At 32.7% G+C, this 13,706-nt stretch overlaps 1 protein-coding gene across 1 annotated transcript in view; it reads left to right on the forward strand.

Annotated features, from left to right (window-relative positions):
• LOC126887990 (cytochrome P450 6k1-like) overlaps positions 1-13,191 on the forward strand; it is a 110,652-nt gene extending 97,461 nt beyond the window's left edge. Inside the window, exons 6-7 of the mRNA XM_050655964.1 lie at positions 3,341-3,589; positions 13,003-13,191. Of these exons, the coding sequence (XP_050511921.1) occupies positions 3,341-3,589; positions 13,003-13,166 (413 nt within the window). The 3' untranslated portion in view covers positions 13,167-13,191. The remainder of the gene's footprint in view (positions 1-3,340; positions 3,590-13,002) is intronic.
• The last annotated feature ends 515 nt before the right edge of the window (positions 13,192-13,706 follow it).

Genomic DNA, 13,706 nt, shown 5'->3' on the forward strand with positions numbered 1-13,706 from the left:
ATTTTTAATTTACGCCATCTTTTATTGGGTTTTCGCAGGAAAACAGTGTGCTGAAATATAATAAACTATCATAGTCTAAAATTATTTATTGGATTTTCGCATGAATATATTTTGTCAAAATTAACAATTTGATAATCTTCATCCCCGATAAAATTAATTATCAGTTTTTAACTCAGAAATATTTCTAATATAATTAGTAACTTTACATAGGAAAAAGAAAATAAATGATTCCACCGGAATCTCATATTATAAAAATATGTTTAAAACAAAAAGTATTTTTATTAGTAAAGTTACATTTCGGTTTGCTGTTATTTAAAAATGGGAGTTAACGGTTTTTACCATGTTTGGTTTTTATTAGTTATTGTGCTTAAAAATGTTAATATCAAATAATAACATTTATCAGTGGTAGGAGACGTGTTTTTAATACAGTAGAAATAAAAACATCGTCGATAAAATTGTACAATTTTTCATGACAATAAAGCATATTTCTCGGGTTTTCGCTCGAACCCCTCGATATGTTATAACGACATTCGGAGATCACTCAGTACGTTTCGGTGCATCACACATACAATTTTGATGCATATGCATTTCAGCACTGTTTACATTGCCGCATATCGTATAATCTAATTACGATGGAATTGGGAATTGTGATTGTGGGTGGGGATATTTAAATGCGTCCAGGAAAAATAAGTACATATTTGTATTCAGGATTGGTGGTTTCTATTCACAAAAATGACATTGATGAAGTTAGTTTTAGCTCTAAAGTTAAAAGTTCTTTCTCTATTATCTGAGAGTAATTAGTCTATGTACTTAAATTTGTTTATTGTTTTTAGTGATGAAACCTGCACTGTTTGAAAAAGAAGTATTTTATCGAAAAAAACATTCCTAGCAAAAATATAGCCGGTAAAAAAGTGAAAAAAAAAATGGTGTATGCGCGAGGTGTCTGGATCTAGTAGAAGCAGAGTTATACCTAGCTCATGAAAAATAGGTTCACATTCGCCAAATTCCAAATAGAATATTTCAACGTAAAATATCCAAAAAACCAAGTACTTCTTGGGGAAAACTCATTACAACTTTTGTAGTGTTTAAAGGAAGCTTTATTTCTGTTTTTATAAAAAAAGTTTCTAGCATCAAACGTAAGCAAGTTACGCTCAAAATAAGGTTGTTCCCTTTTGTTTTGGCAAAACAAAAATCGGGAAAATCACTACCTAATTGGCAACTTAAATGTAATTAATCGTTACTGCTTCACAAGTTACTTTACTTATTTTGTGTTTATCTGATCTGTAAATTTCATCGATTCAAAGTGCTTATTTCTTAAAAAATTTGGTTTTAGAATATTGCTTTTAAAAATATAAAAGTTGTTTTTTTTTTCTAAGTAACTTAAAAATTACTAGTGATACCAAAAATCCCAAACAGTAAAAAAGGCGGCTTTGCTTTTCCGAATATTCTGTTTTTTTTTTGTTTTTCTGTAGGACACAAATTGGTTAAGATTTGGTGTTTCTAAATTTGCATACACTTGTGATTAGTGACTCTTTTAACTACAGCAAGTACAAACTCGTTTAACTACAGCAATTTCGACTTTGAACCTACGAAACTTACAGATCATATAAACAATACATGCACTAGTAGAGAAACTTGTGAAGTGACCAACTGTTTGAGAGTAACTTGTTTACTTTTGATGCTAGATTTTATTTTATAAAACCAAAATAAATCTTATTTTAGACACTTTTTAAAAGAGTTGTCATGAGTTTTCCCCAAAAAGTGCTTCATTTTTTGATTATTTCAGGTTAACATAGTCGATTTCAAGTTTGACCAATATGAACCTATTTTTGATTAGCTATAACTCTGCTTCTGCTAGGTCTAGGGACCCGTCTAAAAACGTGATTATTTTGTTGAGAAATGAACATATTCACTCGCAAATAACTCAAAATTTTTAACTTGGTGAAAAAACTCTATAGAGCAAGAGTGGCTTAAAATTAGTCAGTTTATGCACTTCCAGATTTATTTTGGAAGTACATTTTTTCACATCTGAGAAGGGGTGAATCTCACCCCCGTGGCGCAAAAGCACAGATCGGCACAATATAGTCGAACCCACTTATTAGAATAGTCTTCTTACCAAGGCAACGTATTCATATAGCCGGGATTATAGATATTCTAATAACGGATAATTGATGACTAGCTGAAACGTTTCGGGACATAAAATTTTTTTTCATATACCGGGATATTCCTATAACCGGTATTCTAATAAGCGAGTTCGACTGTATCACTTTTTTTCTTTGACTTGATAGCTTTTTGTATGCCAAATTTTTGTATCAATCCAAGCGGTTCTTTAAAATTTAGAGGTTTTGCAATATTTTACCGTTAGCCAACGTAGAGGAAAGTAACCAAATATGGAATAGTGCCCTAATATGGAATTCCTTGATTTCTCCGAAAATATAAGTTGGAAGCGCACTACAAGACCATCCTCTATTTCAGTCGCACTCTTTATTATCGTATTCACATTTATGTGTCAGATGCGCAAACGACACGTGTCTGACAGACGCGTTTTGTTTTATCATCTCGCAGAAAATTTCAAAGGTAAATATATTCAACGAGTATTATTGGTTATTTTGCATGAATACAGACTTGTTATGCCATTGCGTATATTAATAGTACCTTAATTTTGATATTTTATGACCTTCTGTAATTAAAACATTACGACTTGAAAAAATGTTGATACTAGTTTGAACTAATGTACAAATTCAAATATGGACAGTCGTTTGTGCCTAATTATGGAATAGTGGATTAAGTGTAAGTGGGCTCATTATGATTGTTCTGGTCCAGACTTTCATACATGGATCTGTGACGTCTGCAAGTGAATTAAGCAGCTACTTCTTTCATTTTTCACAATTTTCGTATTTAAATTTATTTGATCTCAGATGTTTATGTCTATTTTTGTTATTGATATGTTGGTTTATGCCTATATTCCATATATGGGTACCTGTTCCATATTTGGTTACTCATTTGTGATTTTGTTTTTTTGTTCGATTTTTTTTTGTTCATTAAACTATTTAATAGAAGGCTTTTAATTACTATATAAAAATGTATGACTGATGTGTCATAACATTAAATTGTTTTCATTTCTATAAAGGTATTATTTTATTTCCTCAAAACAAAATGGTATTCCATAATTGGCGACGCTCCTCTACTATTTGAGAAAAGTGTATTAAAACTTTGACCGTTTTTTGACGTTTTTACATATTATTGTTTTTGATACGTATAATTTTGATTTATGGAAAATAAATTAGTAATTTTATCCATTTTATTATATTTGTGAATTGTTATATTAATTTCTTTTTAGAAACATTAAGAATGTATCCGGTGCTTCCATTTTTGGAAAGGAAATGCAACTCTGATTATACCATACCAAATACGAATGTGGTAATAGAGAATGGTACATGTGTGCTATTTCCAATTTATGGTCTACAAACGGATGAATCTATTTTTCCAAACCCATTAACTTACACACCAGAAAGGTTTAAGGACAACTATTATAACTTACGTGGTTCATATTTTCTTCCTTTTGGAGAAGGCCCTCGAGGATGTATAGGTATGAAATGTTATACAGACAGATTGGAACTATTACACGGGGAATGCTCCTAGACACTTTAGTTTATTATTTTATTGTAGTTTTGGACAAACTAAACTGATTGAAGTAAATATTTTTACTTGTTCTAAAAGTACATGACGCTTCTCTCTAGAGTTTAACAATCAATTTAACTTTTTACAATGGCGATGTGATATGAACAGTGGCGTGTTCTATACATTTTAATAAATACTTAACATACCGGCCTTGAAAGATACACCTTTCAAATAATAATTATGAAATTACACTAAATTAACATAAGCAAAATAATAAATGACATAAGCAAACATAATCAAATAAAACTATTAAAAACTAAACATTTGAATCAGTTCAAAAAATAGTACACACTTTAATATTGTTCATCAGTTATCACTGCACTGTGTCTATAGGAAGCGGGCATATCGTATTAATTGCTCTCTTGGTAAGACCATTTGAGGTGCGAAAAGTAACCACTCTGGTTACACCATCTGGACCACGATGAAGTGAATGAACACGACCCATCAACCAATTTAACGGGTGCTGTCCCTTATCCTTTATCAGGACTAAATCTCCAAGCTGAATGTTTGACATATGTATTTTCCATTTTTGTCGACTCTGCAGTTCGGATATATATTCCAAAGACCATCGTCGCCAAAAGTGCTGCCGGATCTGCTGGAGTCTTTGAAATTGATGAAATTTTCCGGGATTTATTTCTGTAAGGTAAACTTCTGGAATTGATTCTATTGAGCGTCCAATCAAGAAGTGGGCAGGAGTGATTGGGGTAAAGTCAGAAGGATCAGCTGACATTGGAGTCAAAGGTCGAGAGTTTAATATACCCTCTATCTGAACAAGAACAGTGTTGAAATTCTCATAAGTAAGATGTGAATTTGAAATGACTCTTTTCAAATGAGATTTCATCGACTTAATACCCGATTCATAAATTCCTCCGTAATGGGGTGAATATACTGGTAAAAATTGCCAATTTATTTGGTTATTTGCACAAACATCTGATATGTTGGATTGATTGATCTTTAGAAGGTTGCCTAAATCCTTTAATATTCATTATAAGATCCAATGTTTGTACCATTGTCAGACAAAATCTGAACTGGATTTCCACGTCTTGATATAAAACGTTTTAACGTAGATAAATATAAATGATTGAGCAGTAAGATCGGTTACTAGTTCCAAGTGAATTGCTTTGGTAGAAAGACAAATAAATAAACTTACGTATGCTTTATAAAAGGATGGATTACGGCCCTTTTTGGTTTTTAATGTAAAGGGTCTAGCGTAATCAACACCCGTAACGGAAAATGGGAATGAAGGAGTAACACGAGCTTTGGGTAAGTTGCCCATTATCGGATAGACGTGTTTAGGATTGAAACTAAAGCAATGAATTCATTCTCTTACTATTTTGTTTGCTGTGTTTCTGCCATTAATAGGCCAGAAATTTTCTCTAAAAACTACCTGCTAAAAGATGTTGAGCACCTGAATGAAATAATAGTTGATGCTTCAAACGAAATATCAATATTGTTAAATGATGCTTAGCTGAAAACAAGATAGGATGTTTCTTATCAAATTCAAAACTAGAATTACATATTTTTGCAACAACTATAATTATACCTATGTCGTCAGGAAAAGGGCTGAGAGAAAGAACTTTACTCTTGGTGGAAATTACTTTTCCTTTTGAAAGATCAGATAATTCAGTGGAAAATCCTTCACCTTGAGCTAACTTGATTAAAGTATGAAGAGATTGATCTAACTCGTCAGCACAAAGGCGACCTGACTTTCTTTGAGTTTTATCGCGTGTTAAAAATTATGAAAAAAACGTAACCAATAAGCAACGAGTCTTTTTATTTTAATAAGACAGGAGAAATCATTAAATGAAAACTTGAAGGAATTGAATGCAATTAAAGATTGAATTGAATTCTTCATTTCGGGAAGAGACATTTGGGGATCAGTACTAGATACTTCCCATGACTCTTCAGGAAGAGACAAGAATTGCCACCAAATCCACGTCACTCCATGCCACCAAAGATCACAAGTTTTAAGAATAGAGGGGCTTAAAGCAAATCACCTGGATTTTGACTTGATAAAACATGTCTTCAATTGTGAGCTGCTGTCATTGATTGAATCTCACTGACACGATTGGCAACAAATGTTTTGAGTAAATGAGATGACGTATTTATCCAACCAAGAACTATTGTAGAATCGGTCCAATTGTATGAGTTTCGAAATTAAAGTTTTAAAGAATTATTTACTTTATTAACAAGCTGAGCCAATATGAGGACTGCGCATAGTTCGAGACGAGGTATTGAAACTCGTTTGAGGGGAGCTACCTTTGATTTGGCAACTAAAAGGTTTACGGATATTTCACCTTGTTTATTGATACTACGAACATAGATAAAAGAAACATACGCTAATTCACTAGCATCAGAAAACACGTGCATTTCTAACACAACAGAATTCTTCACATGTCTAAGGAATTTTTAGTTCATTTAAATGGAATAATTGATCGTAAAATGTTAACCAATGAGTATAAATATCTGGAAAAACAGATTGATTTCAATCAATTTTCTGTAACCATAATTGCTGCAAGAGAATTTTGGCTTTAATCACTGCTGTACTGACTAGTCCCAACGGGTTGAATATTTGGGATATACTTGATAATATCGTACGTTTCGTAACCTTTGATATAGGTAGATAAATAACCTCGTAAGAAAGTGTGTCCGATTGAGAGCACCACTGCCTAAGGTTTTCGTATTTTCATTTGAGCCCAATGCAACTGGAACATCTAACGAAGATAAGTATATAATCATGTAATTTATGAAAAATATTAGGATTGTTTGAAATCCATTTCCGTAAAATAAACACCCTGATTTCAGAATGGGTATTATTTCTGAACACAACCGCGATAGATCGTTTGCCGATTCGGAACTAGTTAGAATGTCATCTCATCTACGTACATGTTATTAGACATAATTTGAGAAACTTCTGGAAATTCAGTTGCAAAATCTAATGAAAGCTGACGTATGCATCTAACAGATAAGAAGCTGGCCGAAGCGGTTCCATACGTAGCCATATTTAATTCGTAAGAATTTAAAGGTTGAGTCGGATCAGATCTCCAAATTATTTTCTGTAGACATCTTTGAGAAGGTTCGATGAGAATTTGCCAATACATTTTTGCTATGTCGGCAGATATGACATATGAATGCTGTCTGAAGCGTAATAAGATGGAAATTAGTATGACTGGTCCTATCATCTGTAAATCATTAATGGAAATACCTGAGGATGATTGGAAAGCACCATTAAAAACAACTCTAACTTAAGTGGTTAGACTTTCCTTAATAACTCCATGATGAGGAAGATGAAATTCTACTTTATTTGAAATGTTATCGGTTGGTTCACATTGCGTCATGTGTCCCATTGGCAAGTATTCAGATATGAATTGAGGGTAGCTTTGCCTTAACTTATCGTCTAATTAAAGCTTGCGTTATAAAGTGTAAAACCGTTTAGTAGCAATTGTTTTAGAATCACCTAGTTTGGAAACAGAATCCTTGAGAGGCAACGATACACCAAATCTACCATCTGCTAGCTGATAAGTATTTTGGAAATGTGATTCGCAATCCTTTTCTTCTTGAGACAGAGATTTGGGGCTAGAAGCATTGCATTCTTCTAGTTCCCAGAATCGATTAAGATCAGAACACATTTCACCATGCAAATAATTGCACTGAGTAATCGTAGAAGATGATTGAAGAATAGGACCCAAGATTATCCAACCAAACTTGGTTTTTTGTAGAATTGGGTTTTGCGGACCTAACTTTACTTGACCTATACATAGAAGTTCCCAGAAATGACTTGCATCAATCAAGATATCTATATGTGATGGAACATTGAATTATGAGTCACTCAATGTAATGTTAGAAGGTATTTGAAACGATGAAGTATCTATTTTGTGACTAGCCATTTTATCACAAATGTTATCTGTAACTAAACACATTAGAGATGTTTCATATGTAGAAAATAGAGATTTAACTTTAAGGTTGTTAAGAAAATTTATATTTGAAGATATATGATTAATTCCAATTACAGAAATATTGGTATTAATCTTAGGGAGACCTAGTTTACCTAGAAGGTTAGAACTCAAAAAAATTTGATTGACGTCCGCTATCAAGAATCGCTTTGCAAGTATGAGCTTTATTATGTTGATCAAAAACTTGAACTTTAACTGTTGAAAGTAAAACTCCTTTGTTTTGTACATTAGTATAATTTAAAAGAGAGGTTTTTGAATTAATATGGCTGGTTGAAGGAATAGAAACTTCTGATATTTCTATGTGTAAAATTGAATGATGTTTCCTTCTGCAATCTCATTTCAGGTCTTTTGTAGCTGGAATATTTTATGCGCCACTCATTTTTACGGCGTTTGGCGGTTTTTTATTCTTGTGTCATGAGATTTTCAAAGTTTTTTATAAATTAAATGTATGCAATTGAATGTAATTTTCTCGATTACACGTTAAGCGTTATAAATGGTCGCCTTTGTCGCATTCTCTCCCAAATTATCTAGTAGTTACGACACCAGACTTGTGGTGAGACAATCCGAGTTCATATCCCAGCCATCCTAATAATTATGGCAGGCAAATTAACTCGGATTGCACGATCAATCTTAGCGTCGTAACCACTACATAAACCATTTCGGCGTTAATGGTTAAATGGATTATACCTTTGGAGCTCGATTACTTCTGAACGGATTAACCGATTTTGATCATTAAACATGAGTTTGAAACGTATTGACAAGTAGTATCTGATGCATCCAAGGTTAAGTATGATAACTAAAGGTATTAGAGGAATTATTGAACTTGAAAAACCGTTTCCCCAATAAGAACTAGATTTGATCATATTTATGAAGCCTATAACTTAAAAATTCGAATCTTCCCATATATGAGGTATACACCGTTATACGCGTCTAGAGACCTCCTACAAACTTTCATTTATTGACATAATTCGTAGGTTGAAATTTCGAGTAATCGTCAAAAACCAAAATTTTCAAAGTATACTTTTTCAGTTTTTTGGATATACTGAGCCGTGTGTACGTCTGATCCAAACCGCTTAGGCACCATTTGAAAGATAAACTCAACGTTACTGATTTGCTGTATTTGCTGTTTTCCTGTCTCTTCTTAAATCTAAGATATATACGCCCAAAAAATATGCAGTTTTGTATCTACCAAGCCGTATAGCTGGCTTATAGGTGGTCAAAAGTCACAGACTACACCGGTTCTGAATCGGCCCTGACCCCCTCTTGAAACACAGAAAAATAAATTCAGATCGGTGTAAATTTTCCACATACATACATACATATCCACAAATATTTTCCCCTTTTTAAATAAATATTGAGCGATATTTCTAAGTTCGGTAACTTTTGAATGGTATAGCCGATTTTCAAAATTAGATATGCGTTGGAAAGATAATGATCAGTACTATCAGAAACCGCAAAGGCCGGACTTAAATTATTGAAATTTTTGGGACTTTTGGGGACGAGAACGAAAAACAGACCCTAAATGGGAAGGGCCGTAAAATCCACACCCTTGGACCAAAATAGAGATTTGACATATGGGTGGGCGAGTCTTTTCCTAAACTTTAAGATGGGATTTGGTCCGATTTTCAATTCAGTCAGAATTAGAAAATCGAAAATTTCGTCGCATGTAGGGGTATTGTGCGTCACTGACGAGAACTGCCGTCCTCTGGTAATTTACCGTATATATTAAATAGAATGTGGGATATTATACTTCCCTGCCGAACTCCAGATTATAATTTGATGTTTTTCGAAACCACGTCATCAAAGCTGCGTTTACACGATGACAATTGGCAAGACAATTGTCATTGGACAATTGTCATCACGTGGTTGCGGATTGTCGGAGGCCAGTCCAGTTGAACGAGAAGATGTTTATACGGGGCCAACTATTGCCATGGCAGTAGACAGCTAAGGGCCAATTTCTCATATCGAGTTCAACTCCAGTTTAACCTGAACTTCTAGTAAACGTCACTTTAAAGTCAAAATCGTCTTTCTCAATTCACGTTCAATCGATGGCAGTTTAAACTTGAACGATGCTTGAACGGTGGAATTCGGCCGTTCAAAGATTTCAGAACTCAGTTCAGATAATTTCATGGACTACGTACGCGTTGTATTAACATGAAACGCTGTCATAATATAAATATATCCTATTTTATTATATTAAGCCTAATGATAAACGATAACATTATTTTTGTTTTTATAATATTTATTTATAATTATTAAAATGACTATTTGACTATAAATACTTAAATTTAACTTTATTCAAAAACAGCATAAAAAATGTTGTTCAAAATGGCGACAGTTTTTTACCTTTTGCCATCTATTGGCATTTCTCGAAAGCTGTAGAACGAGCACTGACATGAACGTGCAATGAGAAATGCATTCCAAACAAAACCTAAGATCACCGGTAAACCTGGTTCAACTAAACCATAGATTAGCGCAGGTGTGAGAAATCGACGCTAAAACATGGCCGACTGCTCGTCAACTGTTGTGTCCGGTGAGGACTTAAAACTAATGTTAAATCAGCTTTACCGGCCTACACCGTTCACATGGCGCCAATTGAGATTTCCGGTGGTGGAAGGGCTCACTTCGCGCAGCTCATTGTCCTCAGTCTACTCCCGGAGACAACTGAATTTTGGGCCAATTGTAAGGGCAGTTGGCAAGAGAATTGGCCTGAAGTGTTTAGACGAAGACAATAATTTCATGCGAGTCAGTTGTCTTCTGAAAATTGTCTCGCCAATTGTCATCGTGTAAACGCGGCTTAACTCTTACATTAGCAGTATTATTTACAAACAGTATTTGAAATAAATTTATTAGATGTTCTGTTGTACTCATTTCTCTAAGTATATGCCACATTTTATCCCATTTTACGTTATCTGCCTCGGATTAAGTATACTCTGGGCTAATTAGCAAGATACAAGAAAAAGTTATTTATCAGCAATTTTATTGCTGGAGTCGAACTTTATGATTGTATGTATTAATAATATAGGTATGCAAAGTCCGCAGATGCTGTGCTAATTTTTTTATAAACAAAATGGCGCCCGAAAATCGTGTTTTTTTTTTAATTCTTGGTCTTTTAACTTTACAACAAAAACACCCAAATAAAAATTCACCATAATTAAATTCTGCATAAATTCTGCAGACGCGTTTTTCCCGATTTACTTCGATAAAAATTTTGCCCAGAAAATGCGGGTTTTTCCAACAAAATATACAACTACAATTTTAGATAAGTAATTGTTTATCAATAATTAAATACCTTGGTAATATAAAAGCTCTTTTTGCATAGATTATAATTCCATAAGCCGATGGAAATGAAATGAACAGTGTAGCAACAATTAAATTGTAAATTAAAATTTTACGGTCGCTATAATAACCACAATGATTACGATACATAAGAATACCTATCATTTTTGTATAAAAAGACACTGTACCTATCTAATGTACTTCACAGAATTGAAATTGGACTATTTAAGCGGCCTCCGCAATATTTTAAAATTATAAACAATTTTTGGCTTATAAACAAATAGAATATCTCGGGAAATAGGACACTTCTTTAAAAAGAAAAAACGTTTAATTGTGATGAGTGGTTCCTGAGATAAAACCGGTCAAATTTGACCGGCATTTACGGCAAAGATATAAACAATAGGATCATAATTTTCAAACCATCGCCTTTTTATTTTTGTCCTCTTTCCTCACACCAATTTTCATACCTTTAAAGTACTTATAACATATATTATTATAATAAAAACTATCGTTATTACGAGTGAAAATTGCCAAAAATAGCAAAATTACAATCAAAACTTAGCTTGGAGGAAATGCAGTGTCAAAGTTCAAAATCGGTATACGTTAAAAAATGCATTTTCTCGGCTTCCCATGGAGCAATTGTCTTCATTCTTTTTTTGTTACCAAGTAACTCGAGTAGAGTCTTCTAACTAATGCGTTATTAAATGTCAAATTTGCTTTTCTTTTGTTATAATAAATTAATTTATTTATAAGAAAAGAGGACGACTACATATTTTTTCCAGTTGTAGACTTTTTTCAGATAAACTTACTACAAGTGTACCTTTCAACGTTAAAAACACAAATATTTTCATTTGAAAGCTGCATAATTATTTAAACAATCTTTTTTTAAACACATTAAAATTTTTTGCTATAATAAATAAATTAATCTATTACAGCAAAACAAAAGAAAGTTTGACATTTAATAACGCGTTAGTTAGCTGGCTCTAATCGAGTTACTTGAAAACAAAAGAAGAATGAAGAAAATTGCTCCATAGTAGGCCGAGAAAATGCATTTTTTTAACGTATACCGATTTTGAACTTACATTTTCTCCAAACTAATTTTTCATAGGAATTTTGCTATTTTTGGCAATTTTCACTCGTAATATGAATAGTTTTTATTATAATAATATATGTTATGAGTATTTTAAAGACACGAAAATTGGTGTGGAGAATGAAAACCAAAATAAAAAGGTGATAGTTCGAAAATCATGATCCCATTGTTTATATCTTTGCCGTAAATGCCGGTCAAATTTGACCGATTGTATCTCAGGAACCAGGAACCACTCATCACAATTAAACGTTTCTTCTTTTAGATAAAGTGCCCTGCCGCTTTTTTCCAATACCGTTTATATGACTAAACTTAATTTAATATTTCCTGAGATATTCTATTTGTTTATAAGCCAAAAAATTGTTTATAATTTTAAAATATTCCTGAGGCCGCTTAAATAGTCCAGTTTCAATTCTGTGAAGGAGCTTAGATAGGTACAGTGTCTTTTTATGCAAAAATCATAGTAATTCTTATGTATCTTAATTATTGTAGTTATTATAGCTGCTGAAGTTTTTAATTAATAATTCATATGTTGCTAAATTGCTCATGTAATTTCCATCGGCTTCTGGAATTTTAATCTACACGAAAAGAGCTTTTATATTACCAACTTATTTAATTATTGATAAACAATTACTTATCTAAAATTTTAGTTGAAAATTCAAGATTTTGTTGAAAAAACCCGCATTGTGCGGGCAAAATTTTCGTCGAAATAAATCGGGAAAAACACGTCTCTATGCAGATTTTAATTACGGTGAATTTTTATTTGGGTTACTCCTAGTTTTACCCAACGTACTCATTTTATTCAGGTTGAGTTGACCAGGGGCTTATAGATATAGACATTTTAAAAAATGTCTAGATGTTCTCGCCGGCACTGAGATTCGATCCCCTTTCTAACTCCGTGGAAGTCAGACATTCTACCGGCTGAGCTATCCGGCCCGTTTAATTATTATAAATTTAAGATTTAAAAGTTTTAAATTCTAAGACATTTTTGTTTATTTTTAGGGGAACGATTCGGAAAAATTAGCGCTAAGATGGCCATCATCACGGCTTTATTAAATAGTAACGTGACACTTTGTAAGCAGTCACCGAATCCTGTTCGATTCGAACCTAAAAGTTTCCTGTTGCAGTCTACTGTTGGTTTACCATTAATGTTTAATCCCATATAATTTAAGCAATAAACTAAAAATTATTTATGTATATTTTTATTTCATATTCATCTGATTGATCCTTTTAACGTATGTTTTTTCTTTTTCTGTAGATTTTAACTCTATACGTTGATCCGGTCCTGAAATTTCAGGTAGTAAATTCGAAATACTTTGAGCTCCACAACTTTTATAGTTTTGAGAAGAAACATTGTAAATTTAAATAATAAACCGAAATATATTAAAGCAGTGTACAGTGGTCTGTTAATAGCTGTAAGTACAGTTTCCAAATTTGCAGTAGTTTGATTACAAACATTGTTTTTATATACATACGAAGAACATTATTTATATTTCGTAATTATTAATTATATTTAAAAACTAGTTTCAACTCTTGGCATTATCTTGCTAATTGCTAGATCGACTGTTTACTTTTAAATAAACAGAGTCGGACCTACCCAAATTAAAATTATTGAAATAAAAGTTCAATTTAAATTAAAAAAAAAAGAAGATTAAATTTGACAAAATGGCAGGTGGTACTTCTGACTACAGGGGCCCATCAATTAA

This window comes from Diabrotica virgifera, chromosome 7 (assembly GCF_917563875.1).
Source record: "Diabrotica virgifera virgifera chromosome 7, PGI_DIABVI_V3a".
Classification (NCBI taxonomy): Eukaryota; Metazoa; Arthropoda; class Insecta; order Coleoptera; family Chrysomelidae; genus Diabrotica; species Diabrotica virgifera.